Below are 27,192 nucleotides of genomic sequence, written 5' to 3' on the forward strand. Positions count from 1 at the left end.
TCTAATTTATTACGTGACTAATTTTATCTTATCTCTGAACTTGGCCAAAACACCTACATGTAAGAATTAGGCACTTTGAAGAAGAATTTTTGAATGATTTATGTGTCCCCATTAAAAGTATCTTCAGACATATCTCATGTGAGCTTGCAAAAGTCTTGCAAAAGACTGAAAATCTTTACAGTAAGTTACCACAGATTAAAGCAGTGAACCAGGAAGTTTAAAGTAAAAGCACGCTGCTATCACACCAGAACTTTACCCACATTTCCCAAAGCAGCTCACTGCAAACGAGCAGCACAATCTGCTGCTGCACAAGAACCCTGAGCACGCTGCCACAGAATGCAGGCTCGAGGTAAAGGTCTCAAGTCTAGTCAGAGAACTCTGGGCTTGGAGGAAGCCATGTGATAACTGGAACATAAGCAGAGCAATTCCTTGGCAAAACCAAGGGTGGGAGCTGACCAAGGCTAGTTAGTGACACCAAGCTGATTAGTGTCTCATTTCCACACAAAAGTCAAGGGAAGATAAATAACTTCCCACAGGACACATGACATTGCCACACTTTGGTTAACTGGGTGCACAATGACTGTGGAGCTGAGATTTCTATTAAAGCAAAGTGTATTTGGTTTTTTAAACACTATTCAGACCCCACTGTCCCTCTTTTCGCCCTGTGTACCCAACCTAATATGCTGGCTTTATTTCAAAGACAGAGGGGATGCCAAATTCACATTTCTCATCCCTGCCGATCCATAAAGAAGGGCTCACGTGTTTATCATAGGATCACAGGATAATTCTTTGTACTTCTTTTTCTAAATGAAAGATGTCAAAGTCTATTACAAGCAGTGGCAGTCAGTGGAACCTACTTAGAAATAAAAGGCTGATTTTATTCATAAGCAAGCACTGGAACTATCTGACAAGGCTAAATTATTGCACACTGACTAATGCCTTCTTATGGAAATGGTTGACAATAAATTCTGTGGCAGAACAGTTTCACATCTGCAGATGTGAAACTTGATGTCCTAAAAAAAGCAAAATTCAGGGAAAAAAAAAAGCCTTCAAAACCAGAGACATGACAAATGAAGGCAGTGGTAAAAAGATCAAACCCAAAAAAAGAATCCACCAGAATCATAAGCAACAGCCTAAGATATCGTGCAAGGAGTACTGCAGAGCACAGCCTGCAGACTGTTAGAGAGCAGCTATGAACAGCTACAGCGCCATGGCCACACTCTGGAAGGGCCATGTCCTTACTGAGTCACCTCAACCAATCCAACCACACTGAGCAATCCAAACAAGTCCTGGAATCAGGTTCTGAATAGCAAGATGACAAAATAAAATCTTCCCAGCAGAAGGTTCACCAGAACAACTGCAACCAGTTTCTCACACTGCCTGTGGTGGGCTATTTGATGGCACAGACAGCTGGACCATGGGCACAGCTCTGTGTGCACCCATGTGCCAGTAACAACTGTGTGCACTTGGGTAAGGCCACAAGCTACAACTTGAACCCTGCACTCAAGTCACACAGTTTATCTTATCTCCAATCAGGGGCATCCCCAACACCAACAAATCCCTCCATGAGCCCTGTAATCAGCTGCCACAGAAGGCTCTGCAGGGTCACCCTCTTGCCTCCAGTCTGCAGGCTCCAGCCAGTGCTGAACAGCTCTGAGATACTCTGCCTTCAATAGGAGCTGCTACCTCTGCTGTGTCACATCATCAACACCCCCTGTGTGAGGGGCCAGGGGAACTGCACAGGATGTAGAAACCCAGCACCAAAACCGAAAGGAATAACACAAGACTGAACTCAAATTCCCCTCTACAGAGCTACAAACCAAAGAAACCCAGGGAAAAACAGAAAAGGCTAGTGAGGAAGAACATGCTTGTCAGGACAGGTAGGCAAGACACGTATCTTTATACACACACCCCGAGGATATGAAACAATACTTAATTACTGTGAAAGTAAATTAAAAAATGGAAGGCAGTTAAGAGTTCAAACAAAAACAGAACTAGCTACCATATATTAGTAGAGAAATTACTAGATATTTATCAGCTTTAAAATAGAGAGACTCAGCTAACTTCCAGCAGCATGGCTGTGCACTGCAGCTGGGACAGCAGCACATTAGAGGCCACAGCCTGCCAGTGAGTGATGGACTGTGACAGGAGCTGAGTGGGTATCCTGAAGTGGATTGGTTGCACACATCCTACAGGCAGCCTCATACCTAAATAAGAGGTGGTTTGAGTTGGCCTTCCTTTATCCACCATGGTAGCAGCTTCCACAAGCCACACTTACCAACCCATGGCCAAAGCTAGCTACTGGAAAAAGCATTCCAGGTGTCCACCTCGACCTGCTGAGACGGGTAAAAAACACCTGTTACTTTCATACACACAGGGACTGCATGGTAAGTAGCCTGAGAGTAAACCAGTCCTATTTTACAAAACAAATTAAAGGCCCTGCACAGCCTTTAGGGCAAGTGCCTCTCACTGTCTGTAGTAACAGACAGCTTGGGAAAAGCACCTCCCTTTCATCACCCTAAAACACCCACACTAGGCATGGAAAGAACGGGCATTAGGGCTATATAAGCTACTTGGTCTTCAAAATCTAAAATTTCCTTGAAAATGATACAAAGAAAGAAAGAAACTCCCAATGCACAAATATTGGAGACTGAAAAGCATTTTCTCAGAGAAATGAGCAAGTTAACAAGGCAGGAACTGAACTTGGTTCTTATGACAGTTGAGTATCACTCAGCAAAACAACCCTGTTGCCTTCCTTAAGCACAGGCCTGAGGCATGCAGGCTCCCTTCAGGGATTACTGTACATTCAGTTACATTTGCAGTCTGAGAAGTTTGACTGCACAGGCAAGGAAGATCGGATCAGGTGTTTACTGCTTTGTCTTTTGTTGCCTAGAGTCACTCATGATTCACTGAGGGTAAGTCAGATTCACCAGATGAACCCATGGGAAGATCCTCTTCCTAAAGGTTACAGAAAGCTAAACATAACCAAGGCAGGAAAAAAAAAAAAAGGAACAGATTGCACAAAGCTAAAACAACCTTGTACCAGGACTATAGTACTGCCCAAATCTAAGTGTCCTTCACATTCCCACTAGAAACACTCACTGTATTTAAAGTGATTTATATCTAAAAGTCACAGCAAAACACCAAGACAGGCTGAGCACTCATATCAGCTGCCTAGTTAAAGAATGTACTTCTCACCACCCAAAATCCCCTCCTACTTACGTGATTTTCTTCTGAAATTGGAATAAATTAACCCCCCCAGGAAAAAGCAGCAGCTCTGCCTGGCAGGAGCAGTTGAGAGAGCCACAGAGGCACAAAGCACTTGCTGTAGTATTCAAGGGCCCGGTTTGCAGGAGAGAGACCTTGCAGGGCAGCCGCGTTTTTTAAGATGATATAAACAAGCAAAGCGGACACCGTTAAATTCGGCTAATTTAACTGCATCTATCACCCGTTTATTTTCGCAGTGGAGCACTGAAAACATCTGAGCCTATCTCCACGCACTCTTATCACCTCTGGAGAAGGCAGCTTGTGGGAGCACCGATAAGAGCCGTACCCCGGGCCAGCCCCGCTCCCCGCCGCACCCCGGGCTATCACCAAGCGCCGGGGGGGCCGAGGGAACCCCGGGCTGGCTCTGGGGAACCCCGCGGCCAGGGCATCCCCGGCTGCGCTGCCCCCGCTCGGCCCGGCCCGGTCCTCGGGCTGACACGGGCGGCAGCGCTGCCCCGGCGCGCCGGGCTCCGCGTCCCGGCCGTGGCAACAGCGGAGCCGCCGCCACCCGGCGCACCCGGGGGGCTCCTCCCCAGGGCGCGGCGCCCCGAGCAGCCCGGCAGGCACCGCCAGCGCCCCCGCCTTTGTCTCCGCCGCAGCGGCGGCAGCGGGGCGGGAGCCGGGCTCCCCGAGCCCCGGAGCGTGGGCACCGCCGCCCCCCGCCCGGCCGTGCCCGCTCACCGTCGGAGCTGACGGTGTCGTAGGAATCGCCGGGGGCGGGCGCCGCGGCCGGCTCCCGGTAGTCCACCCAGCTGAGCCCTTCTACGCTGTCGTACTCGGCGCGGGGCTTGTCCTCCACCGGCACCACGGTGAAGTGCGGCATGGCTGGCGGGGCGGAGAGGGCTCCCCGCGGCACCGCGGCGAGGCAGGCGGGACGCGGCGCGGAGCCGGCGGCGCATTCCTGCCCCGTGCGGTCACTTCCTCTCAGGAAACCGCGCTCCTCAACTCCACCCATTCCAGTGCGAGCGCCGGGGCGGTGCGGATCCCGCCGCCCCCGGGGCCGCCGCGCCAGCACCGGGCGCGGGGGCGGGGGTCGCTCCGCCGGGCGGCCGCGCTCGGCAGCGGGGGCGCGGAGGAGGGGCCGGAGGCGGCGAGGCCGGCGAGGGGAAGGGGAAGCCTTCCTCCTGCATTCATAATGACAGGAGCCGGGCCCGGGGGCGGCGGGAGCAGAGCGGGGCGGGGCGGGCGCCCTCCGCCGCCGCACTCCCTTGCGGGCGCTGCCGGGCCGCCTCGGGGAGGAAATTTCCCCCCCATCGTGGCCCGGGCTCCCTTCCCTGCCACCGCCGCCATTTGCTAGGCGGGAGCGATGCGCGGAGGGCGGCGGTGGGATGGGTTAGGGTGGTCCAGGAGCGCCTGGAGGGACGGCGTGGTGCGGGCGAGCATCAGCAAGTGAGCCCCGGGCAGGGGACCCGAGAGCCCCGCCGGGCCGGGCAGTGAGAGTTCTAGTTAGGGATATCACGGGTAGTTATCCCTAGTTAGGGATATCACGGGTTCCAGCCCGGCGTGGTGCTGGCGGACAGGCAGAAGGCGCAGTGGTACCCGGAGAGCCGGGTGTGTGCAGGGTGCCGGTACCGGGTGTGTGCAGGGTGCCGGTACCGAGCGATGTGCACGGTGCCGGTACCGGGTGTGTGCAGGGTGCCGGTACCGGGCGATGTGCAGGGTGCCGGTACCGAGCGATGTGCAGGGTGCCGGTACCGGGCGGTGTGCAGGGTGCCGGTACCGGGCGATGTGCAGGGTGCCGGTACCGGGCGATGTGCAGGGTGCCGGTACCGGGCGATGTGCAGGGTGCCGGTACCGGGCGGTGTGCACGGTGCCGGTACCGGGTGTGTGCAGGGTGCCGGTACCGGGTGTGTGCAGCTGTCCCCGCTTCCTGTGGCTGCCGTGGCAGCGCCGCGCTTCCCTTGTGCTCGCTCCGGCGACACGAAACCCTCGGCGGGGACGTGGCAAGCGGAGCCAGCCCACGGGAACGGCGAAGATGGCAGCGCTGAGGGCGTGCGGGGAGCGCTACGGGAGCGCAGGCAGTTGCTACGGCAGCAGACGGATGCGGTGTGGCCCTGCCGCTCACACGGGGCTGCGGAGCCGGGGGACACCATTGTTCGGTGCCACTCTGGAGGCAGAGCGGTGACATCCCCTCCGTACAGCTCAGGGCACGAAGCCACCCCACCCCCCGAGTGAGCAAAATTAGATATTGCCTTCACATTTGTAGAAGCTGGCACCAACAGCGGGTATCTTGGCCTTCACGTGGAGTGTAAATGCCATTTATTGTCTGCATTTGAAAGTTGGCCTTGACAGTCGAAGGATCTCTTTTTGATGTGTTGTGTAATCATCAGGAAAAAACTCTGCAAAACAGTTTGTGTGTTTTACTGGGGAGTGTCAGTAATCTACAGTAATCTACAGTAACTAATTCTGTAGATTTCTGTAGACTGAAACATTCCCTAATGAAGAAGTGGGTGTACAGTGACACGACATTCCAGCACAGATATAAGATTTGTCTTTGGATCACACAGGAGTCTGCAGGAGGATGCAAAGCTTAGAGCAGAGGAAGGGACTAAGGCTGCACCTTTCCTGTGTTTCCACCTTACCCCCAGCTTTCTGAATATGTCCTGCCTTTCTGAAAAAGCACCTCCCAGGTCACTGACAGGAAGAAAAATTTGTAATGAGCAGGAGAGAGACAAACATGAGGGAGAATGCTTTGTTCATGAGAACTGACTAATAAGTCTGCTTTTAATTAGTTGGGATTTGAAATGAACGTGAAGGATCCATGCTGTGGAGCGACTGCTGCCAAGGGGGTACAGGTCTCTCAGTTCATTTAGCACAAGGTTGCTGGTGCACCACCTCTGGGGCAAGTCAGGGTAATTCTGCCTCTTGGTATTGATCAGACAGGTGGAAAGACTTCTAAGACTCCTGTGCTTTCATATAACCTACATTTTACTTTTGACACTTACCTCTGTTGGGGGAAACAACAAGGATCTTCATGTGGCTGTGTGTATCTCTGTACACAGCCTTATCAGTTTGGGAGGAGATTTAAAAAAAAAAAAAAAAAAAAAAAACCAGAATTTCCTCTGTTGAAACCTCCTAGTTTCTTGAAGACTTAGGTTGAGATTTTTTTCCAGTAACCCTGAAGTGAGCATGTTTGCAAATGTGATCCCCTGAGATCTATAAAGTTTTACTTGAAATTCCTCTGAGCAAGCAATAATTTTATCCCTCAGAGGAAAGTAGAACAATGAGCCAAAAAGTAGCATTTTTTGTTTTACCCTCAATGGTTGAATTACATTTCATTAGCGTTCATGAAACATTTGACCTAACAAGATAAACCCCACCAAGAAAACAGGAAAATTAATTGATAGGGGACAATATATAGAAATAGGGGCAGGATGCTAATTCACCATTAAGCATGTTTGTTCATGTTCAGTCTTCTTTCCTCTTTTCTACTTTATAAAGCTTTTGAGTGAAAGTGTCTGCTCTAAGTAAGCTGGCCTAGAAGAAGGAGGCAGGGACTGCAAGAAATAAGTCTCCAAAGTAATGTCTTTGGAGTCCTGCTTATTCAGGAAGAAACATTAAAGTGGGTGCTTTGGAAAGCAGATGTGACAAGGAGACACTGCTCTTTAGGCACCAAAACTGTGTCTATGCCATCACAGAACATTTTAGTATCATAGAATCAGTGGTACTGAAATTATAACCCATGAGCAGAAAAAGTTAAAATTTAGGCTCATGCACATATACCAGCAACTCCCTTCTCTGGAATGGAAGCTGTATCCAAATGTCAGCAGAGAATTGAGCCCTAGGAAACCATTCAAGTCTATTGAAGCAAAAATATTTCTTTTGTCTAAGGACAAGGCGTCTTTACTGACTTGCAGAAAGATTGTGTTTAGAGCTGAGAAGTTATCTACCCAGATCAACTTTGTTTAGCTTCTGGTTTTTAAGAGAACAGAATTTCAACCCAGATGATTGATTTTTGTTGTTGTTGGTTTTGGTTTTTTTTTGGTGAGGCTAATAAGTGACTGTTACTCTGAATGGCCACTCTGAGTGGCCATCAAAAGTTGTCTGATATGAATATGATGCTGGAATGAAACTGGATGATCTACAGTACTACAGTATTTACCTGAAAACAGCACTGCTATCGTCTCATTAAATAAAAGGGATGAAAATTACCTGTTTTTCACAAAGCTAAATAGAATTTGGGATTATGGTTTCATATACGTGCAGACTGGTCAGTGAAAACAAAAAGCAGAGACAATAATTTTAATTTCCTCTTTTTTTTTTTAATCTTTCTACACACCCCACTCCAATATCAACAGAGAAAAACTGCACTTCTAAGAAAAAAGCCTGGTGGTTCCACAGCAAGAAAAAGGAGTTCAGCTCTGCAGAATCTTATTAGAAGAGAAAAAGTCTGTATTTTCAGTAGTCTAGTTTACATTTACAGCATCAGTGAAATCAGCAGCCTAAAGATCAGCAAATTCATCATCTCCCCTCTGATACACAACCAGAAACTGCTTTTATATTGGTCCTAACTGCAAATCATGTAATCAAAGGCACAGTTCAGTTCTTCATTAGTAAGCCACTGGATATTTGTGAACCACCTTAAGCAGGTAAAGCTTCCAGCTGAAAGGTCAGTGCCCTTCCACAGTAGAAACTGTGTTGTTCAAAGGCTGTGTGAGAAACTCTGAGTCTTCCAGAAGGGCAGTTTAGTCAACTGCTGTGGAGCCTGATGATAGAAATCCTCAGGGCAGGCGAGTGAGGTCAAATTTGCCTTGAGCGCTTCTGACTGCAGGTGTGTGATGGTGCTCACAGGGGTCTTAGGATGAGGGAAGAGATGAGGATCTGACTCCATGTTTCAGGAGGCTTGATTTTATTTTATGATATATATATTATATTAAAACTATACTAAAAGAATAGAAGAAAGGATTTCATCAGAAGGCTAGATAAGAATAGAAAAAGAATGATAACAAAGGCTTGTGACTGACCGAGACAGTCTGGACAGCTGGACTGTGATTGGCCATTAATTAGAAACAACCACATGAGACCAATCACAGATCACCTGTTGCATTCCACAGCAGCAGATAACCATTGGTTACATTTTGCTCCTGAGGCCTCTCAGCTTCTCAGGAGAAAAAATCATAAGGAAAGGATTTTTCATAAAAGATGTCTGTGACAGCAGTGCCCACCTCTGAAGCACTGAAGAAGGAGCCTGGCTTTCAGAGCCCAGCATGAGCAGGGGCTCACAGATCCCCAGCTGCCAGACAGGCTGGGCTCTGTGTGCAGGGGGCTCCTCCCTCCCCTGCAGGCAGCACTCAGAGGTTCCCAGGAGAGCATTCCCAGCAGGGGTTTTCAGCCTTTCCAAGGGTTCAGCCCTCAGGAGGGGTGTGGTGCACACATGGAGGGCCCTGTACAGCTCTGGGGTGTTGGTGGCTTCCAGACTTGCAATGTGGGATGTTAACCTCAATCAAACAACAAAAGCAGCATCATTTCAATTCCTTCTCAAAGCAAGTGATTTCCCATTTGTTTAAAGGATAAACACAGCATCTGAAACTCTGTTTGAGGACAGCTTTTCTTATCTTTTATTATTCCTGAATTTCATGGGGAAATATCTAATTTTAAGCAGTTTCATTGTTTCTAAAGTTTAGTTTTTTGTTTTTTCTAAAACTAAACTAAAGTTTAGCTTTTCATTTTTTTCTAGGAGAATCAAGACCAAGTGAAAAGTATCATCTGTAAAAATAAGTCATTACACTGCAATTCAGATATATTGTTTAATTCATCTCTAAAATTATGTTGCCCCTAACACAGCAGGGAATCTGTAACTGTTATTCATTGGTTTGAAAGATTTTTCCCTCTGGAGCGGAGCCTGGGTGACAAATGGCCAAGAGCTGACCATCAGAAATAAAATAACAAAACAAAATTCACCTCTGCCAAGGCATAGTTTCCCAGGACATCGGGCTTGGCAGAAATTCTGCCAGTTCATGGCCAGCATTTCACCAGAGTGAACTTTGGTTTTCAGCACATTCCTGCTTCTCCACGTGTGAAGATCCCACCAGGCAGGCTGGAATGGCAGCCTGGCTGTAAAGGTTTCCCACTCATAAAGAGCAGGATCCAGTGCCCATGGCAAGGACAGGAAGAGATCCTTTGGAGAGGACCACGACAGGAGCATCCATGTAATAAATGCTTGTAGGAGATGCAATGTGCAATCCTCCATGGGCCATTTCCAGGAGAAAAGGGAGGCAAGGAAAGGCCACACTGAGGCAGACAGGACCTCTGCTGCTAAAGACAACTGGAAATTTTGCTGTTCTGCTGGAAAACATATCACAGCTTAAACATTAAAAGACCACAAGAGGACACTATGGTGCCGCTTACCTTCAAAGTTTATTTACTTTAGGGAACTTCTGCTTCACTTGTAAAATTATAACTGTATTTGATGCACAGACTGGCCATTTCTACAAAAAACCTTGATCTGATCTTTAGAAACTGAAAAGTTGCTTAGTCTTTGGGATACCATTTCTTTCCTACTCACCCAAGTTCTGCATATTCAAATAAGAACAACTATATCAAGGTTTTCTACAACAAACTTGTTAAATGTGGCAGTAATTTTTAGAGTAGAATTAAGATGCTGAAAAAAAAAAATACTACTCTGTGGATCAATTTTCAGATCAGTTGCATTTTTAGCATGGGTAGATTTGTCATGGTCTATTTAATTTTTAATAAAGGGCTCAGAGAAGAAACTGAGCACAGATCTGGACAAGATTCTTGAGATGTTGAGTTTATCTACAGGAGGAAACTCAGGAAGATTAATCCAAATCCAAAGCTGTATTACAGTTTTACACTTTTTTCAAATGTTTGTATTCCAGACTAAAGAGACCTTTTGATTTGTGTGATGAAACATGTATTAGCTTCAGTTTTAATCTTACTTAGTTTGATCTTTATTTTGTTTCTCAGCAGCAGCCCTCAGGGGACCTTGAATTCTTGTTTCCTGGGCTTTATATTTTCCTTTAATTGCAGAATTGACAAAAGAAATGTTTTATGAAAACAGATAGACCAGGTGCTGAGAAAGGGCTTCAGAGGAAAATATCCATTATATAGAGGAAAGAATCATCTTAATGGAGTTTATAAAACAATCTGGGGAGAAGCAACAGCAAAAGAGCAGAATTAAGTGCCCTCTCATTGGAGTTCTGATTGTTAGGGCCAGAGCCTTAATTAGAAGCAGCCACATTTTTCTGTTGAAAGATAAATGCTGAACTTTGTTTACTTAGCTTGTGTTTTTTTCCCCTCCACTATTTGTTGTCTCATGACAGAGAAGCAACTGAACCAAGTCCAATATCTCTCTGAGTCACAGTTTTTGGAAAGAGGGGTTTGTTGTTGCTTTTGTTTGCAAACAAAAAAAAAGTCATAATAAAGTTGTAAATAAACATGAATGTGAGGAACTTTTTCCATTTCTCTGGTGTCAGAAGATTAAAAAAAGATAATTATAATACCAGCAAATAACCATTCCCATGTCAAGTTGTTCTATGTAGACGTAAGGCTTCTAGGTAAGATAGCAAGACAAAAAATGAAGACCAGAAAAAAAAAAAAAAAGAAGGAAAAAAAAGAAAACAATAATTCTTGAACCACTGAATCAAGCCTTCCAGAACAGTCCAAGCAGGGTTATCCAGGACCACAGTCTGCCCTGGAAATGGTTCAGAAGATCAACTAAAATACTGCTCTGGGTCTGCAAATTGAATCAAACAAATCATAAGAGCAAATAAAAGCCACTATTAGTGGGAAGAATCTTCTGGTTATTTAATTCTTTTGTAGTTTAAACATGTTATGTTTTCAGAATTTGAAGCAATTTGATCACTTCCATATGTATAAATCCAGAGAAGAGCAAACAGAACTGCTGCTTTCAATAGCAAATGGAACAAATCCAAGTTGCTGCAGTCTCACTCTGGTTTTTCACTCCTCCCCTCCCCGAACAATGAGCATGGTTAACCCAATCACCGACACCATCAGTGGGAAACTCATCCCTTAAAGGAGAAAAGTTTTCTGCGAGAGCAGCTCACTGAACCAGCTTAGACAAACACCAGTGCTCCCTCCAGGAATGGGGACACAACCTGCAGCCAGGGACAGAGCAGGGCAGCAGGCACAGCTGGCTCTGGCATGAGCTGCTGGGGCACTGCTCCTCACCCCACAGCAGCAGGGGATGCAACAGCTGGCTTGGCAAAGTTGGTTCTGTGGGGCAGGTGCTCACTGAACCTTTGGTGTAAAATCAAAATCAGTTAATAAGCTCATATGCATATAGGTGGTTATGTGCACATAGGCACAGTGTTTGATGACCTGGAAACAGAAATATGCTGGCATGTTGCTTGAGCAACCCAATGACATGCACGGAGGAATGTGGGTGTTCAGCAGAGCTGAATAGTTTGTGTCCAATGTAAAACATGCAGGAGTCCTTGCATGGCCCAGACAAGTCACCTGCTGGGTGGAAGTTTGGTACAGGAGCTGAACTGCTCAGATTTAGGTGACAGAACTGTCATGTGTGTCAGACCTGCAGCAGACTTTGGAGGTTCGGTTTCTAGCATCACCACTTGCCCAGATGGGACAACTCAGAAGTGAAGTTATTTATTTCAGTGAATGCTACAGTCCATTAGTCAGGAAAAGGAGAGTACTGGGGGAAGGGCCTGGCACCAGCCTTTTAGAACCAAATCAATAGTCTGCATCAATATTATCCCTGTAGTTCTTGGCTGCTCATATCACATATGTAAAAGCATGAGCCTTTGATTGTTCAAGATGACTTCAATTTTGGGTCTTTTGAAAATCAGCCTAAGGTGCTTCATAGTACATAGATTTTGAGATTTACAGAAATACTAATAAATATTTTCAGAATTCATGTTAGCACAACTCATTATTTAGAAGAGATAAGTCATGACTTGCATTCCTTCATTTGGCAGCCAACAGAGCTTATTACAAAGTTTGCATCTCAATTACATCTGGTACTTCACTGATACCAGCAGCCATAATAGAATCTGTCAGCTGAACTTGAATGCATTCGAATTACCAATGCAAATGACTGTTATTAATTGGGGCAGGGCAAAGGCATTCAATTGCAGCATGAATCATCCTCCCATTGGGAGGCAGAAAACAGAGTACAATCATTTTGTGCTTGAGCTGTTACAAATGCAAAGTTGTGAAGACTACAAGTTGTTCTCAGGGCTGGAGACACTGGCACCAGAGTGAAGGGTCGCTAGTTTTTCTGAGAGCAGTCACAGCTGCACCTTATATAGTTTTACTTTTGAAATTAATTTCTAATAAGATGCCTTCCTACCATGCTTCAAGTTGTGTGGTTTTGATCATTTAAGAAAAATAAATTAGCTGCAGATATTAAATAAGCTAGATAACATGGATAGTCAGTGTTGGGTTTGCCTTCTGATTTTGTTTCTCACAAGCAGTTTATTTGAAGCATTCTGAATTAACATCGTAACTGATAATGGAAAAGGGGCTTTCAGATCAGAAATGTGTGAGAAGTGCTGTGAGGCAGAGGTTATCCTAACCCTGATGCAGGAACCCCACCTGGTTCCCCTTTTGCCTTGTTCTCTGTGCCAGCTGGAGCAGGGATTTGCTGCAGGTTCCACTGTCCTCATGGACTCACTGCAGTGACTCATCCCTTCCCAGGGGCACTTGCTGGGATGGGTTTAGCAGGATCTGAATTGAGATGAGGCTGACTGCCTACATCCAGGATTAAACCTACTTGGATTTCAAGCAGGGGCTTGAAGGGCAACCCTTCCCTTTGTTATCACCCAGAGTCCTCATGTTACTCTGGCCTTCTTTCTGCCACAGGGGTGTGAGGTTCTTTCAGGGTCTCATGGGCCCCTGAACATCTACACTGTTTGGTGAGATTACACCAGTATCCTTACACAATTTTAAACAATACTTTATTGAAATTTCATGTCTCTGTTTTGCCACAAGGTTAGAAATTACTTGTTGCACAGTCAACAAACAAGTGCAATACATTATAGATATGAAGTCATAGTAAAGTATTTTATGTATCTTTAAGAAACAGAATATATATATTTAGTCTATGCTGTAGTATGGGAAGGTAAAAAAGTAAAAATTAGCAGGCAGTAAAGTGACAACACGGTATAAAGAAAACTGCTGGAAAGAGTAAAGAAACATCTTACATTTTGTGTAATGAAGCAAATATCAGAGCCCTAGTTCTGAGAAAATAGACCATGTATGGAAGTTTTCCAATGGCTTATGAACCTATTAGAAGAAGTACTGATGGGAATTAAATGTTTGCCATATTGAATTAATCGCTTTACCAGTAAAACGTGTTCTCATTACTGTCAAGCAATATCAGGGAGGCCAGACTTCTGAATCAGTAATTCCCCTTTCTACATGAATATCCAGGATCAGTATTTATTGAGAAACTATTCTTTTAAAGTTGGCTTCTGTGCAGCTAGATTGTTTCCCATGATTTGTAAAGAATTTGGTAATGTACAGAAGTATAATTAGAATATAATTATCAAGGAGACCATCTTATCAAAAAAATTAATGAAACTTAATTTTGACACTATAAAAGAGCAGGGTCCTTCCATAAACCCTACTTGTACACAGACTATAGAAATGGATGGTAGGAACAATCTTGAATTCCTCTAGAAAAAAAATAATTTGCTGTTTTTTCGTCCTGTTCATGCTCAGCCTTCTCTTGTTGTTTAAATACTTTGTGTGTTTACAAATGCTTTCCTTAGATCAATTACAAGGCTTTTATTCCACACTAAGTCTAAATTCTGTAGATGTCATATCAGTAAATAAAAATTGGTATCATAAAATCACCATTGACAGCAAGTGTCATGGGAAAGCATTTGCCAGCAAGCACTGACCATACAAAGATGTGGTGCTGCCATCTTATAATTTCATAATAAATCTCAGTATATTTGACTAAAATGTCAGTTTTGAGCCTAAGAAGAGCAGGCCTATTTCAATATATGCTCTTCTCTGCAACAGGAGCTTCTATCCCCACAAAGCTTGTGTATTTCAAAACTTATTCCAAAGGCCAAAACAGCAGATTTAAAATAAAAACATCTCTGTCTAATCTCATGTCTATGAATCCACTGACCATGGTCTGATTTTAGCCAGCTAGAATAGAAATGAAATAATAAAACATGTTATTGATAAGGATAATTGTTTAAATGTCAAAAAGATTTCTACAACCCTCTTACTAGCCAGAATTCCTGCTTTGTCCTGACTTGTTCTTGTTCCCATCACCATGAAAATGCTGCAAACAGTTCTCCTCAAATTATAGAAAAGTATCTACAGCATTGCCTGCACCTGAATGTAAGAGATCTGCCTCTACCCTTCAGTAATTGTCCAGTTGCCCACTGTCCTGGTCAGGGTTCAAGAACAGGAGTTTAGCACTGCAGGATGGGTCTCTAAAGCTAGTTGTAGGCATGCAGTTCAAGCTGGAATGGGCTTGTCATCCTAAAAAACAAAAGAAAAGCCCAAGCAAACCAAAAAAGCACTTTTCTCCATAAGGCAGGGGATGGTCTTCTCTGGGTAAGCCATCAAATATCGATGGAAGTTGTATGATTTAACAAGAAGCAATATTTGAAAACTACTTGGCAAGAAGAAATATTTGAAAACTGCTTGGCACAGATGTCTTAATCATAATCTCTAGTTCCTGTGTGAAACTGCTGGTTCTGGACTCCAGTCTTTATTCCACAATATGAGTACCAAAACCATGCATTGAGTATTACAGAATTTATTCTTTAAATGTGAATATTTTCCGTTAACAATGTTGGTCCTGGTCCAGCCAAGGTGATACAGAATTGATCAGTTGAAATTCTAAACACTTTTGCTACATCATTTATAATTTACATGACTTTTCTAATATGCAGATGAATTTATAGAAATCATGCTTAAAATTTATTATAGTCTTCTGCTAACAAATCACAGAAAGATAAGTAGCTGCATTGCAGAGTATTCCAAAAATCTGTCTAGACTCCATAATCTTATGATACAAAATACAGCATTAAAGATGATACAAGTGTCAGACTGATAGGTTGTGCCACAGAAGGAAATCCAAAGGACTTGGATGGCTGAGGCTGAGGCTTACGTAGGTCTAGGCGACAGGAATGTTTTGCTTCTTGCAGAATTTCACTTTCACCTACGCCCATGACTTCAAAAGTGTTCCGCACCTACAAAAATTCAAAAGGTTGTCCCTGAAAGCCAGACTGGCACAACAGCAAAAAGCTTTATGCAGCTAGCAAATTCAATGCTATTTACCCAACTCAAGCTTGCAAAACCAACATCTGAGTGTGAGGAAATCAATATCATTATTCTGCTGTTTGCATTCCTATGAAGCACTTCCCAGAATTCAGCACATTACAGGCAAGAGTCACAGGTCTGGCTGCTCTTTGTCTTGGCTCTCTCCACATATGGAGAAAACAAACTCATGAACTTTCTTCCCTGAAAGGAGCTCTCAAGAGCTTCTCACTCTCAAGACAGAACTTCAACATCTCTAATTTAGAAGGGAAAAAGCATTACTAAATCCCACAGATAGGTTAAGAGTGTCAATTTGAACCTCTTCATAATGTCAGTCTGCCACACAATGAGGTCAGCATTATGGAGATATTTTGGCAGGTTAACTGGAATAATTCAAATTTCACTAATTTCAGTTCATCCAACATGCCCGAAAAAGACAAGTGGAAGAAAGGTCACTGTGAAATATCTGTTGTCTATAAGGCTTTGTGTGTAATATCTACTTACCTATCCCTGTCAATAAAAGTAGGAGGCAAGCAGTCTGGAAGTTTCAGCAGAGGCATTTGTAAAAGTTACCATTGAGGGGGCCCTGCACTTATCCAGTCTCCTTCCCTCCTGTCCTCCCTCATCCTTCTGGATTAAAATTTACAATTTATACTTAAAGCTCATTGAGATTTAGTTGTTATGTTTATGGCTTGTTAGTGGCATGGCCATGGCAGAAGCCTTTTGAACAGCGGCCCAATCCCATGACAAGAATTAAATTGATTTGTAGGAGTCAACATTCCTTGCTGCCCCAGCGAGCACGGCCAGGCTGTGATGCTGGTACATCCGCAGCTTCTCCAAACCATGAAGTGATTCCATTTAGAAGCCACTGATGTGTGTTTATCAGATTACTGCAGAGAGAAAAACTTGCAAAGAGCTTTGTCTGCTCTCTCTCGTTTTCCTTTATGCTGCTAACGCTCTCTTGCCATCTTGGTTTCTTTCCCAGCGTTTGGATTTACTGAATTAGTTGCTTACATTCCCTCTCTCATTGAACAAAAAAACCTCTCCAAAACAAAACACATAAAATGGGGAAAAAAAACAAAGAAAAAAACCCACCCAAAAATAAGCAACAAAACACCAACAGCTCATCTTTCCCTCTTGGTAAGGATCAAGATTCAGTTTGGATTTTAATCTTACATTTTCGACTTCCCTGAAGACACGGAGAAAGTTCTCCCTTAAGACTCCTTTCAGTTCAGTTTCATTCCATCCTCTTCTAAGAAGTTCCTCTATCAAAGAAGGGTATTTAGAGACATCTTCCAATCCCTCAGGAAAGCTGTTGGCAAGAATCACACAAGAACATTCAACACACATCACTGACAAATTGGAGAAAAAGGGTTTTAATAAGTCTTTTGCACATATTGACTTTTGAAGTGAGCTGACTTTGGACCCAATTCTTCCTCTGGGAATTCAGCTGACAAACAGAAACAGGACTGGGACACAACAAAAGTGTTTTTCTTCTCATAGGACCCAATAAACAGAACACAACTGGAATGAAGATGCACTTCTACAGAGGCAAAATGAGAGCATAGGAGGACATAAGAACAAAAGGGGAAAAAATAACCAGAAATTCATGTATATGGTAATCCACACTTTCCATCAGGACTTCAGAGCAAGAGGAAACAGCTGCATCACACATGAAGTTGGGGCAATCCACTCGTGTAACTGAGAACAAAAGGAAACCTACAAACACATGAGGAGCTCTGGAGTTGCAGACAATTTTGTGAACTCTGTTGTTTACAAACTATTTACAAAAACATACCCCAATTAGAATAATAATATTAGTTTGAATTAAGCCAATTGTTTAGGCAGTGGAAAGAAACCTATTCAGAGCCCTCTACTGAAGAAATTACAAAAAGGCAAAACTGATCTATGCCTTGTGCTAATTCTTGTCAGAATAAAAAGAATTTAGAAGTAAAAAGGCTGCAAAACCTGCATCAAACAGCTGTATTTCCATGAGACTTTGATGTTGTTTTGAGACAACTAACATTTCTGTTACTCTTCTGTCCCATGAAGGTCTGGTGATAAGCATATCTCAAAAAATCTGTGGCAGTACTAGCAGGAATTAGGACCTTAACAACTCCACCACCAATTTAACTGATGGTCTCTGAGAAAGTCATGATAAAATGTGTCTTTTTGTTGCAAACTGTGTTTTTAATTTGAAAATAACCGTTTCAGAGCTATGATCTCATGGCAGCTGACACAACAGGTTTGTGTTTGTACTTTACAGATGAGGGCCTGACTCTGACTTTCATTCCCAAGCAGGCCTGACTCCAGGAGAAAAAGAAAAAAGAAAAAGGAGGTAATGATTTAACAGAAAGATAAAAAGAAAAAAAAAGTTTAAGGTTACAGCAGCAAATGCCACCCAATCTGCATTTGTTTCCTGAGCTGTAAGTGCAGTGGTCCAGGAGTGAGGAGAGGTTTTGTGGTAGGCTGCTCACCAGGCTCTCTCTGCTTGCTTCAAACACTTCCCAAAAGCAGCAGTGGTTTCACAGCACCAAAACTCTTTGGGCTTTCCCCAAGGAGAGTGGAGGAAAGAGTTTTGCAGCTTCTCTCTAGACTGAACCATTTACCATATAAAGGTTGAGGCAGCTTTTCTGCCATTCATCAGTGGCTTTTGGAGAAAAACAGCCTCTATCACTGGTTTTGTGTGCCCAAATCACCACCTAGAACACATGGCTTCAGAGTTCAGAGGGCATGAGGCTCCATCTGTAGCACTGCTTCATGCAGTTCTAAAAAATAATTATTGTGCCCCTCTTTGATAAAACTTTGGTTAGTGCTCATTACAAGACAATCTGATACCACTTTTTTTTTAGTCTGCCTTCTTTTTTACCCTTAAATGAAACAAAACCCACATAATTTAAGGAGCAGATGTCAACGTTTGTACAACTTTACTCACCGTTCCACTCCATCATAGTCAGCACCAATTCCTATTGATTCTGAGCCTGCAATTTTCTTTATATGGTCAAAATGATCTGAAAGAAAATATCAAGGAAAAAAACATCTAAGCACCTAGCAAAAAAAGAAATATTACAGTTCACACATATTGGCACTGGGTAACAGCTCTCCTTAATCGTGGGTTCTTGATCAAATCCTTTTTAAAAAAGTCCAAAGACACCCCATCAGGCAGCAACCTTCAAAATAACAGCTACACTGATGAAATGCAAACGAGGAAAGAGACCTGATCATCACAGGGCATTCATTCCTAACAAGCAGCCCAATTATACCAATAGAATTTTCATTATCCATTACACAGCTATGCTTCCCACTCTTAATTACATAGGCTTAAGGTGCTTTCCAGAAAGTAACAACTACTTTGGGATTAATGGTTGCTGGCTCTGTTTGTGAGCATCGTGTCCTCCAGCTACACACACATCTTGTACCTCTTGTTATTGTTTAATGAGAATTAGCTCAGAAAGTACCTAGAGCTGGGCTAAGGTGTGGATGGAATAAACAAGCAGTGTAATTTACACAGCCTTGAAAACGATGCATGCCCCAGGATATTCACAGAATTTATACAAATTTGTAGAACCCATAAAAACTAAAGTATGCAAATATCAAACCTGCAAGGGTAGAAATATTAACAACTTTTCTGCCACAGGCCAGTACATCTGCATTGAAAGTCACCATGATAATTCCCTTGTTCTTTTTCTGAAAGATATGAAGAGACAGGTGGTGCGTGAACACTCGTGCCCCGCAAACTTCGTGGGCATCTTATGTAGAATCTTCTACACCCACCCACCAGTGAGAACAGCAACACTAAGTCGAAGTTCAGAAGGCAACACAAGGCTTTGCCTCTCTGTCCTTTCCCCTGGGTTCATTTTACTTTCATGTAGACAGAATCAGCAGAAGTGCAGTGACTACATCAAACAAACAACCGGAATTTCAAAATATTTGCAAACACTTCATTTTTGTAGTCAAAGGCTAAACACAACCCAAAGAAAATGACTCAGAAGAAATTGTAAGCTGCTGCTCAAGGATCTGCTTCTAAATCAAATTCAGGGATGAGGAGGTGGAAAGTAAACATCATGATTTGAATGCAGGTTTGCTGCAGCCCATGCAAACATTGCCATTAAAACGAAAAAACAAAACCCCCGAGAAGTAAAGCCAGCAAATTCCTTCCTCCAAAAACAAACCCAAGAACATATCACTCACCAGTTGTAGGAGGATATCATCAGGAACATTTCTTGAGTGTTTACAAACAGAAAATGCTGCCGAGTGGCTGAGAATTACTGGTGCTTTTGAGATGTTGAGTGCAGCTTTTACAGTGGAGTATGAGGTGTGAGATAAATCTATCAGCATACCCAGGCGATTCATCTCCTTTACCACTTCCTAAAACAGATGTACAGACAACAGTGTCAGTATTAAGTTTCCTGAAAGGAAGCTGTTTGGCTGGTATATGGAAACAGATAGATTAATTCTGCAGTTGTCAGCTAGTCACAAACATGCTGTGCCTCTATTGGTTGCTAGGTACCTATTGATTCATTAGTGATTTATTCACTCAAAATTAGCCAGCTTGCTCAAAATTTAGAAAACTTAATCAATCTAAAATAAGTCATTGGAAGTGTTACTCACATCTTACTGCTCGCACATACGAATTCATACATCTAATCTGTATTTAAACAATTGTAATTAAATCTAACACTTCTTTTACCCTAAGAAGCATCACAGGGAATTTGGTTTGACTAAATCCTGGTCACCTCCTAACTATCAAGAACTTCCAGTAATTAATTTTTGATGTCAGTTTGCTTTTGAGAAGATAAGGCCAGAAGTTGTTAGTTGCATGACAGATTGCCCCGATTAGCATTTGAAAGAGATCCTTACTTGGCCAAATGCAGTCAGACCAATAACACTAGGATAAAAGTTGTGTATTCCTTTAGATGATGATTCAGACCTTAAAAAGGGGAGTGAGGGAAAAGAAACATTTTATTATTCTGGAGAATACAGTATCAGCAGCTGAGAACTCTTGCACTACACAAGAGAAAAATTACAATGTCACATAGCCCCACAAATGTGGGGATAATGAGCTACATAATAGGAATCTTGTTCAGGCAGTGCTTTTTATGTTCATAACTGCTCTGAGGTTCACTAAGGTTGATTTTTGTGAAGGAATTTAAGACAATCAGATTGTCAAGTGCCTGAGTTATGATCATAATAAGCACTACATAATGGATGTAGTCTCCCACCGTATACATAGAAAACTATTTATCCCCAAAACCTATCACCTTGAATTGGTTCAAAGTCTTTCACAGGATAAGTTTATGTCTGAATCCATAGGTCTCCCATCATGCAGCTGCCACTCCTTTGCATTAGACAGTCACACAAAACTATGCACAATAGTTACCAAGGAGTGTTGCAGGTGTGTGTTAGAGTCATGTAACGAACACCCAAGTCATAGTACATCCTCAGTGCTGCCAGGCTGCTGTCAATGGAGTGGCCACCTTCTATTCCAATCAAACATGCAATCCTTCTACTGTCAGAGATACCTGGAAAACACAGAGGGAGATGATTCCAAAGTAATTCCATGACAGATAAGAAGCCAGCAGTACCAAGCAGCAAATGTCTGTGTAAATAGCAGGCAATAATAAGGACATTTTCATGGAATTGGAGCTTACAGAGTACATGTTTATATGGCAAATTTTTTCATGACTGTAATGGACCAGGGCTGTGCACAGTCAATGGCTGTGGTTCAGAGGAAATGTTGAAGTTACTCTTTAAAGCAGGACAACTTGTCTGCTTGCGTCTCTCTGAACACACCTCCTGCAATCACATTTTAAAAAATTCCTTTACAAGAAGGAGCTTCACCTTGGGAAGTCATCACAAGTTCCAGCTCTTCATAGCTGTTACACATCCTCTTGACAACATCAATTTGCTCTAAGGTCAGGCGCACAGCATCCTTGTTCTGAGCGCTGCAAAGAACATACACTGACCAAAACTGAAAGAGACATTGACAAGTGAACCAGGTAACTTGTCTTTTGACTTGGAAACTTTCATTTGATCATAGTTCAGGAGCACAGACCAAAATAACTTCCTGCAGTTAACAAGGGAGTTGCCACTGCAGCTTTTACTCCGAAGAAAGAGTTATGTTGCAAGGCAAAAGCACCCACTCCAGACAAAAAAGCACCCACTCCAAATTAAGGCCTCCTGATACACTCAGCTACTCCACAGTACATGCAGGAAAGCAGGTATAAACTTCCTTTAATTTATATATCACAATACATATGCTGCTGTTTTGACTAAGAGTACCTGAATTATAAAACCCAAACTTTTGAAACACAACTTTCGTGAGTGTCTGTGGCTTTTCAGTTCTATTATTTTTTTCTTTTTCAACATAAAGAACCAAAATCAGGGCTAGGAAGGAAGCAAATGTAGAAATATGTTCTGAGCCCCACCACCACAGCAGTACATACCTGAGCTCCCACATAACCAGCCTGAAGTTTTGCAAGGTTTGTGTGGGTCCTGTTGAGGTCTCTTAAGTTGACTCCACTGATTTTATTTTGGTAAAGTATTCTCAGCTGTAGTACAAAGTCATTGTGGCTAGAATGGAAAAAAAAACAGGGCTTGTGATAGAAATAAGTTGCTCCCTTTCTAACCCAAGGGTAATTTCTTCCACTGTTTGGAGTCCCTTAGAACATTAATTGCCAATAATCCTTCCAGCAATAGATGCCTAAAAGTCTCTCTTCTGCCTTTTCTGCCTTTTCTGCCTTTTCTGCCTTTTCTGCTTCTCCCCCCATCCCACCAGTGATCAGCTTGGGGGTGTACAATAAATTGGGAGTGGACACAGCTGAAACAGATGACCCCAGCTGGCCAAAGGACATTCCAGACCATATGCTCAGCATATAATGTTTGGGAGAAGAAGGAAGGCAGGGGACATTCAGAATCCTGATGTTTATCTTTCTAAGAAAATGTTCTGTATGATGGAGCCTTGCTTCCTGGGGATGACTGAGCGCCTTAGTCACGGGATTAATGCCTTGTCTTGCTTTGTTTGTGCATAGCTTTTGCTTTCCTTATTAAGCTGCCTGTGTCTCAACTCACAAGTTTTCTCACTTTTCTGACCCTCTCCCTCATCCCACCAGAGGGACAAGTGAGCAAGGGCTGTGTGGGGCTCAGTTGGGGTAAACCATGACACCTGGCCAGAAAATCAAACAGGGTTTAGGGTAACACAATCCTACATTAAATACCCTCTGAACCAAAATTCCTTCCCAATGGACCACTGCAATGGTAGCTCAGTGCTGTGTGCTCATAACAGCCCATGTTTCTGCTAATCTGACACTTCAGCATTTCCTCCTCACTTGTCAGACTCACAAAGAGGATTTCATTGAATATTTTTATATACCCATCGATCAAACGTGCATCTTGCATCAGCTCAATAGCTCTTTCTCTCATTGATTTCTCATTGCTGAATGGCACAATATCAGAAAAGAACATCAGCAACCACAACAACTTTGCCATATTTCTCTTCTTTTCCATTTTCCAGTGGAAAAAGCGCTAGAGCACAGGGATACCACAGATGTTCACTGATGACAATGAAACAGCAAAATCTGCAGAGACTGTAGGCTTAACAATGCAGGCAAAGCTGAATGTCCCTCCTTCTGATAAGGCTGCTGTGAATTCTGGAGGAGGAAAGAAAAAAACAAAGAAATAATAGTAAACAGAAGGGAAGGTAGCATTGGAAAGTCTGAAACTTGTCCCAAAGATTTTAGGGTCTCTGGCTATTTGTGCTCTTGCACATATGACCTCTCCTTAAACTCTGCTGCTCCCTCCAGCTCAGTGCTGAAGAGAACCAACTGCTCAGTCAGCTGAGTCTGCTACACCCTGGACTCACACCCAAAACCAGCTTCCAAAACAGCAGAAGAAGATAGGTTTTTTTCATTATATTAGCTTGCTTGTTCTCTTTCTGTGGGAAATGTCACACTGAAATGAGCACAGAAACTGTTTTCTGAGAAAGTTGAGAAGTGAACTTAAAACACACAGAACATCAGATGGGATGAAAGGAACAGTGATTGCTAGAGACAAAACCATCCTCAAAATCCTTCCTCTGATAGCAGTAGAGTCTTAGAAGTTTTTTTTCATCAGAAATATACTTGCATTGTGAGACCCAAAAACTTTAGTAGCACAGCACTTCTACAAAACCATAAAGTTTGGAGAGCAATCAGAAGCTGTTTCTTTTCTGCTCTGTGGCAACCATAGAGATTTCCCTCAAATGTCACAGCACAAATACAGACTTACCCTTTTACCACAAATGCAGACTTTGTTATCACAGGGAAAAAAAATCTTTGTATCTCTAATCTAGAAAATGTTAAATTTTTTTGTGGCAGCTCAGCATGTGAAATGTTAAAAAGACAAGGTCAAAAAACCACCCAAGCAGAAGAATTCTGACAAGTTAGTACCACAAAAGCAAATTAGTTTCTGTAGACATGTTTTGGTTGCAAATTCCTCAAGCCAAAATCCAGGACAGATCTGCAGCCTGAATCTCTAGAGCTCTGCCAGATCCTGACAAAAGGACTCTAAAGGAAAAACTAAGATTTATCTGCTGTGGCCTCATATACATATTGAAGTTCATATAACGTGTCAGTTCAAACTGCTTAATGAAAATGTAGCAAACCTTTTTCACACAATAAAACTGTTCTGAGGCTATAAAAACTGATACACAGTGTAGATTTTGGTCCAATTATTTAGAATTTTTCCCATGAATTCAACAGCAATTTTCAGGAAGATTTTTCACCAGGAACTAAGTGTTCTTCCAGTGGTTTGACTGCTAAAATAAATTATTTTCATCTATACATTACCAAATCCCCTTTCTGTGTATGTGTACAAAAATGCAGTTCTTTGTAGATTCAAGAATTTTCTATCAATTTGCTATATCAAATTATCTTCTCAGTTTCATGCAAAATATTCTCTATACTTTGACAGTAAGACTCATTTGCCTTTGAAACTGTTTAGGTATAAAAAAAGACTCATAATTAAATCATCATTCAGAGATCAGTACTTGAAAATTGAAGGAGTATTGCAAGCACTACACAAAATTAAGAACATGATATATTTGCATCCCTGTTTAAACAACATTTGAAATACAAAATCCACACAACTTTTCCCCATGCTGACTGAGCAGAGCTGAGAAGTGGAAGCTGAAATAAGATTTATAGCTTTTCTTGTTTATCTAGAGGCTCCTTGGAGCAGTTACCTTCTTCAGCCAAGTCGAAATCCACATTCCTCTGTGCTGGATCCAGCAGCTAAAGCTTGGCACTGGACCTGCCTGGCATCACAGCAGCAAGCAGGAAACCTCCTGTGTCCCTTTAGCTGGTGTCACAGGCTGCACACACCGCAGGCATTTGGAAATTGCCGCTTTCTGAGAGGCAGGGTCTGTGCACGAGCTCTCATCTCAGCTACACCCACGGGGGAGTCCCACAGGGCTGCTGCTGTGCCTTGCTAAAAACCCAGCATTTCCTCCCTCTCGTGGCAGCCTGGCTGTGCAGTCCACAGTGCCTCTGTTCACTAGCAGATGATGTCTTAAAATCACTGTTTGTGTGGTTCAGAAATAGGTGCCTCTCACCACTGAATAATTTAGGTTGGAAGGGGTTTTTGGTGGGATGTCATCTAGTCCAGCCACCTGGGCCCAGGTAAGGTAACCCCAAAGTTAGATCAAGTTGCTCAGGACCTCATTCAGTGGAATATTTGATATCTTCTATGAAAAGGAACATACAACCTTTCCAGGCCCCTGTTCCAGTGCTTGCTTATTCACATTGACTATACCTCAGCCAATAAATGCCTACTTTGTGTTACTATACCTGCTGTACTTTATTCAGGACTTTCAGTGCCATTGTATTATATTTACAAAGGTCAAAACAGTCACAAGGTACATGTGACATTTCCAAAAATAATTATGAACCTACTGTGACTTTTCAGTCTCTGAACCTACTGTGACTTTTCACTCCCTTTCAAACACAAAAATTTAGAAACAAGGAAATATATGCAAAACCATGATGCTAGAGTTTCACAAGAAGTGGTCTGCTTATCATAATTTTTATTTCACTTCATATTTTTTACCGGAAACCAAAAGGGCATCATGGTTTTGTTTAGGATTCCATTGCAGAGAAATGACCAAGTCTCATGATCCAATCTCCCACAGACCTGTTGTGCAAGTCATGTCTTAAGTGAACACACATTTGTCATCAATCCTCTACTTCCCACTAACTGGAAAACTTAAACAGAACCCCCCACATCCCTGGGAATTCTGCTGCACATTGCTAATTTGGTGAACTTCACTTATAAACATTTACTATCCACTTCTCTGGACTAGAGAGCCCTAAACAATGCAAATGAAATAACAAGAGAAAAGACAAATATTTTCTCTTTGTAACCTGAAGTTTGATCCAGGCCAGAGCCATTATTATTACTATGACAAGAAACTATCTTTCATATTGAAATTAAAGCAGAGTTATCAGGTTCAGACTCCTTTTCCATTTATGGTCTAGTTCTAGCCCATATTTCCTTGTTAATTTTACATTTTTCAGGTTCTCAACTCTATCTTCCAGAGTAATTAAATAGCACATACCTTGCAATTTACTTTTCCCATTTTCTGACTCTTCTCTCCTTGCAAAGTCAAGTTGAATCTCTGATCTGATTTCTACCTAAAACTCTTCTTCCACATTTGCAGAAAAGCTAAGGTCACCAACCCCCTGTTCAACAACAGTTTTTGCTGCTCCACTGAGCACCTTCTTGAGCATTTAACAGCTCACTTCTTTGCAGATTCAGAACATAACTGATTTTTAAAGCTGCTAAATGCTTCCTTTGGCTCATCACGAGGTTTCTTCTATAACTTTATTCCAATAGCCCTGGATTAGTGTTAGCAGCTGTTTGTGCATTATAGTTCTTACAATGTGGCATTTGTGATGTACATCCTTCCTGCAGAGTTCATCTGGCAGGACTGATCTCTTGCTCAGTATCCCAGGAGCTATCTTTATTGTCCAGAATGTTGTTACACAGCTGTCTCTCCCTGATAATAGCTATCCCTATGTTTCTAGCATGTTATATTCACCTCACACATATTTTGGAGCAGGCTGAGAAGCTGTAAAAGGACTGCAGCACTCACACTCAAATCAGTTGCTGTCAGGAGGCAGAGGGATAACATTATGTGTTGGAAGCACTTTTCCCACTAGGAAGGCTTGTTCCAGCCCAGAGCCTCTTCATTGATTTCAGCACTTACACATCCAAACCACTGGCAGTTTTTACTGCCAGCACAAATTGAACTGTAGATGACTACAGCTGGGAAAGAAGGACTTTGTACATGTAGATGCCTTTTGCAGCAGTCATTTCTAACTGCAATTTTGTTTTCTATAAAATTCTTCTCTTCTACCAGCTCCTGGCATCAATTACACTACATAACAGCACTTCAGGATTTGGGATGGAGATAGTTTTGTGTGTAATCAGCATCAAAACCCCACTGCAATTGCTTAGGGACAGGCCACATTAACATAGTATTGTAACTCCTGCTTATCAAGTATTTAAACTTGCTGTCCTTCTGTGTGAAGATTGCAATCTCCAGGGCAGTCAGTTTGGCATTTCTTGAGGGCAGGTATCAGTGTTTTAACTAGAAATTGTTACAACATGTTAGGGAGAGAAAATCCTGTGTATCAGGATTTCAGTTTGCATAAAAATAGCAAT

The 27,192-nt window shown here is 42.8% G+C and overlaps 2 protein-coding genes and 1 long non-coding RNA gene across 8 annotated transcripts in view; 1 reads left to right on the top strand and 2 right to left on the bottom strand.

Moving 5' to 3' along the window:
• The window catches only part of SLC12A4 (solute carrier family 12 member 4), a 47,189-nt gene extending 42,971 nt beyond the window's left edge, over positions 1 to 4,218 (bottom strand). Inside the window, exons 1-2 of one of the 4 annotated variants that reach the window (XM_054640904.2) lie at positions 3,223 to 3,446; positions 2,208 to 2,336 (exon numbers count right to left, since the gene is read on the bottom strand). Coding sequence is in view for 3 of the 4 variants with exons in the window: in XM_077185230.1 (XP_077041345.1) it covers positions 3,949 to 4,090 (142 nt within the window). In the remaining variant the exon portion in view is untranslated. Of the gene's footprint in view, positions 1 to 2,207; positions 2,337 to 3,222; positions 3,447 to 3,948 lie in introns of those variants that run through there. The other 3 variants (XM_077185230.1, XM_054640897.2, XM_077185231.1) reach the window with 3 other exon arrangements.
• Positions 4,219 to 5,287: 1,069 nt separating this feature from the next.
• Positions 5,288 to 10,670, top strand: LOC143695135 (uncharacterized). The gene is made up of 2 exons (XR_013184076.1): positions 5,288 to 7,655; positions 8,945 to 10,670. It is a non-coding gene; the product is annotated as an uncharacterized LOC143695135 (long non-coding RNA).
• Positions 10,671 to 13,146: 2,476 nt separating this feature from the next.
• On the bottom strand, positions 13,147 to 26,331 carry LOC129125292 (dipeptidase 2-like). 3 transcript variants are annotated; one of them, XM_054640673.2, is made up of 11 exons: positions 26,084 to 26,331; positions 22,865 to 23,141; positions 21,939 to 22,065; positions 21,334 to 21,463; positions 20,873 to 21,014; positions 20,353 to 20,422; positions 19,684 to 19,860; positions 19,092 to 19,179; positions 18,428 to 18,503; positions 16,669 to 16,804; positions 13,147 to 15,425 (listed from the first exon to the last, which is right to left on the bottom strand). In XM_054640673.2, the coding sequence occupies exons 2-11, from the start codon at positions 22,996 to 22,998 to the stop codon at positions 15,240 to 15,242; spliced, it is 1,266 nt and encodes a 421-aa protein (XP_054496648.2). In that variant the 5' UTR covers positions 22,999 to 23,141; positions 26,084 to 26,331; the 3' UTR covers positions 13,147 to 15,239. The 3 variants fall into 3 exon arrangements, with proteins under 3 accessions (XP_054496648.2, XP_054496647.2, XP_054496649.2); XM_054640672.2 differs by lacking the exon at positions 26,084 to 26,331 and adding an exon at positions 24,713 to 24,932; XM_054640674.2 differs by lacking the exons at positions 22,865 to 23,141; positions 26,084 to 26,331 and having other exon boundaries at positions 21,334 to 21,437.
• Positions 26,332 to 27,192: the final 861 nt, after the last annotated feature.

The sequence above is a fragment of the Agelaius phoeniceus genome, chromosome 12 (assembly GCF_051311805.1).
Source record: "Agelaius phoeniceus isolate bAgePho1 chromosome 12, bAgePho1.hap1, whole genome shotgun sequence".
Classification (NCBI taxonomy): Eukaryota; Metazoa; Chordata; class Aves; order Passeriformes; family Icteridae; genus Agelaius; species Agelaius phoeniceus.

Excerpts from the sequence above, each read along its gene's own strand:
- LOC129125292 (XM_054640673.2), bottom strand. The coding sequence starts at position 22,998 with ATGGAAAAGAAGAGAAATATGGCAAAGTTGTTGTGGTTGCTGATGTTC. Across the intron at positions 21,464-21,938 it reads CTGGTTATGTGGGAGCTCAG|TTTTGGTCAGTGTATGTTCT; the intron begins GTATGTACTGCT and ends TGTCTCTTTCAG. Across the intron at positions 20,423-20,872 it reads CACACCTGCAACACTCCTTG|GTCTGAATCATCATCTAAAG; the intron begins GTAACTATTGTG and ends CCCCTTTTTAAG.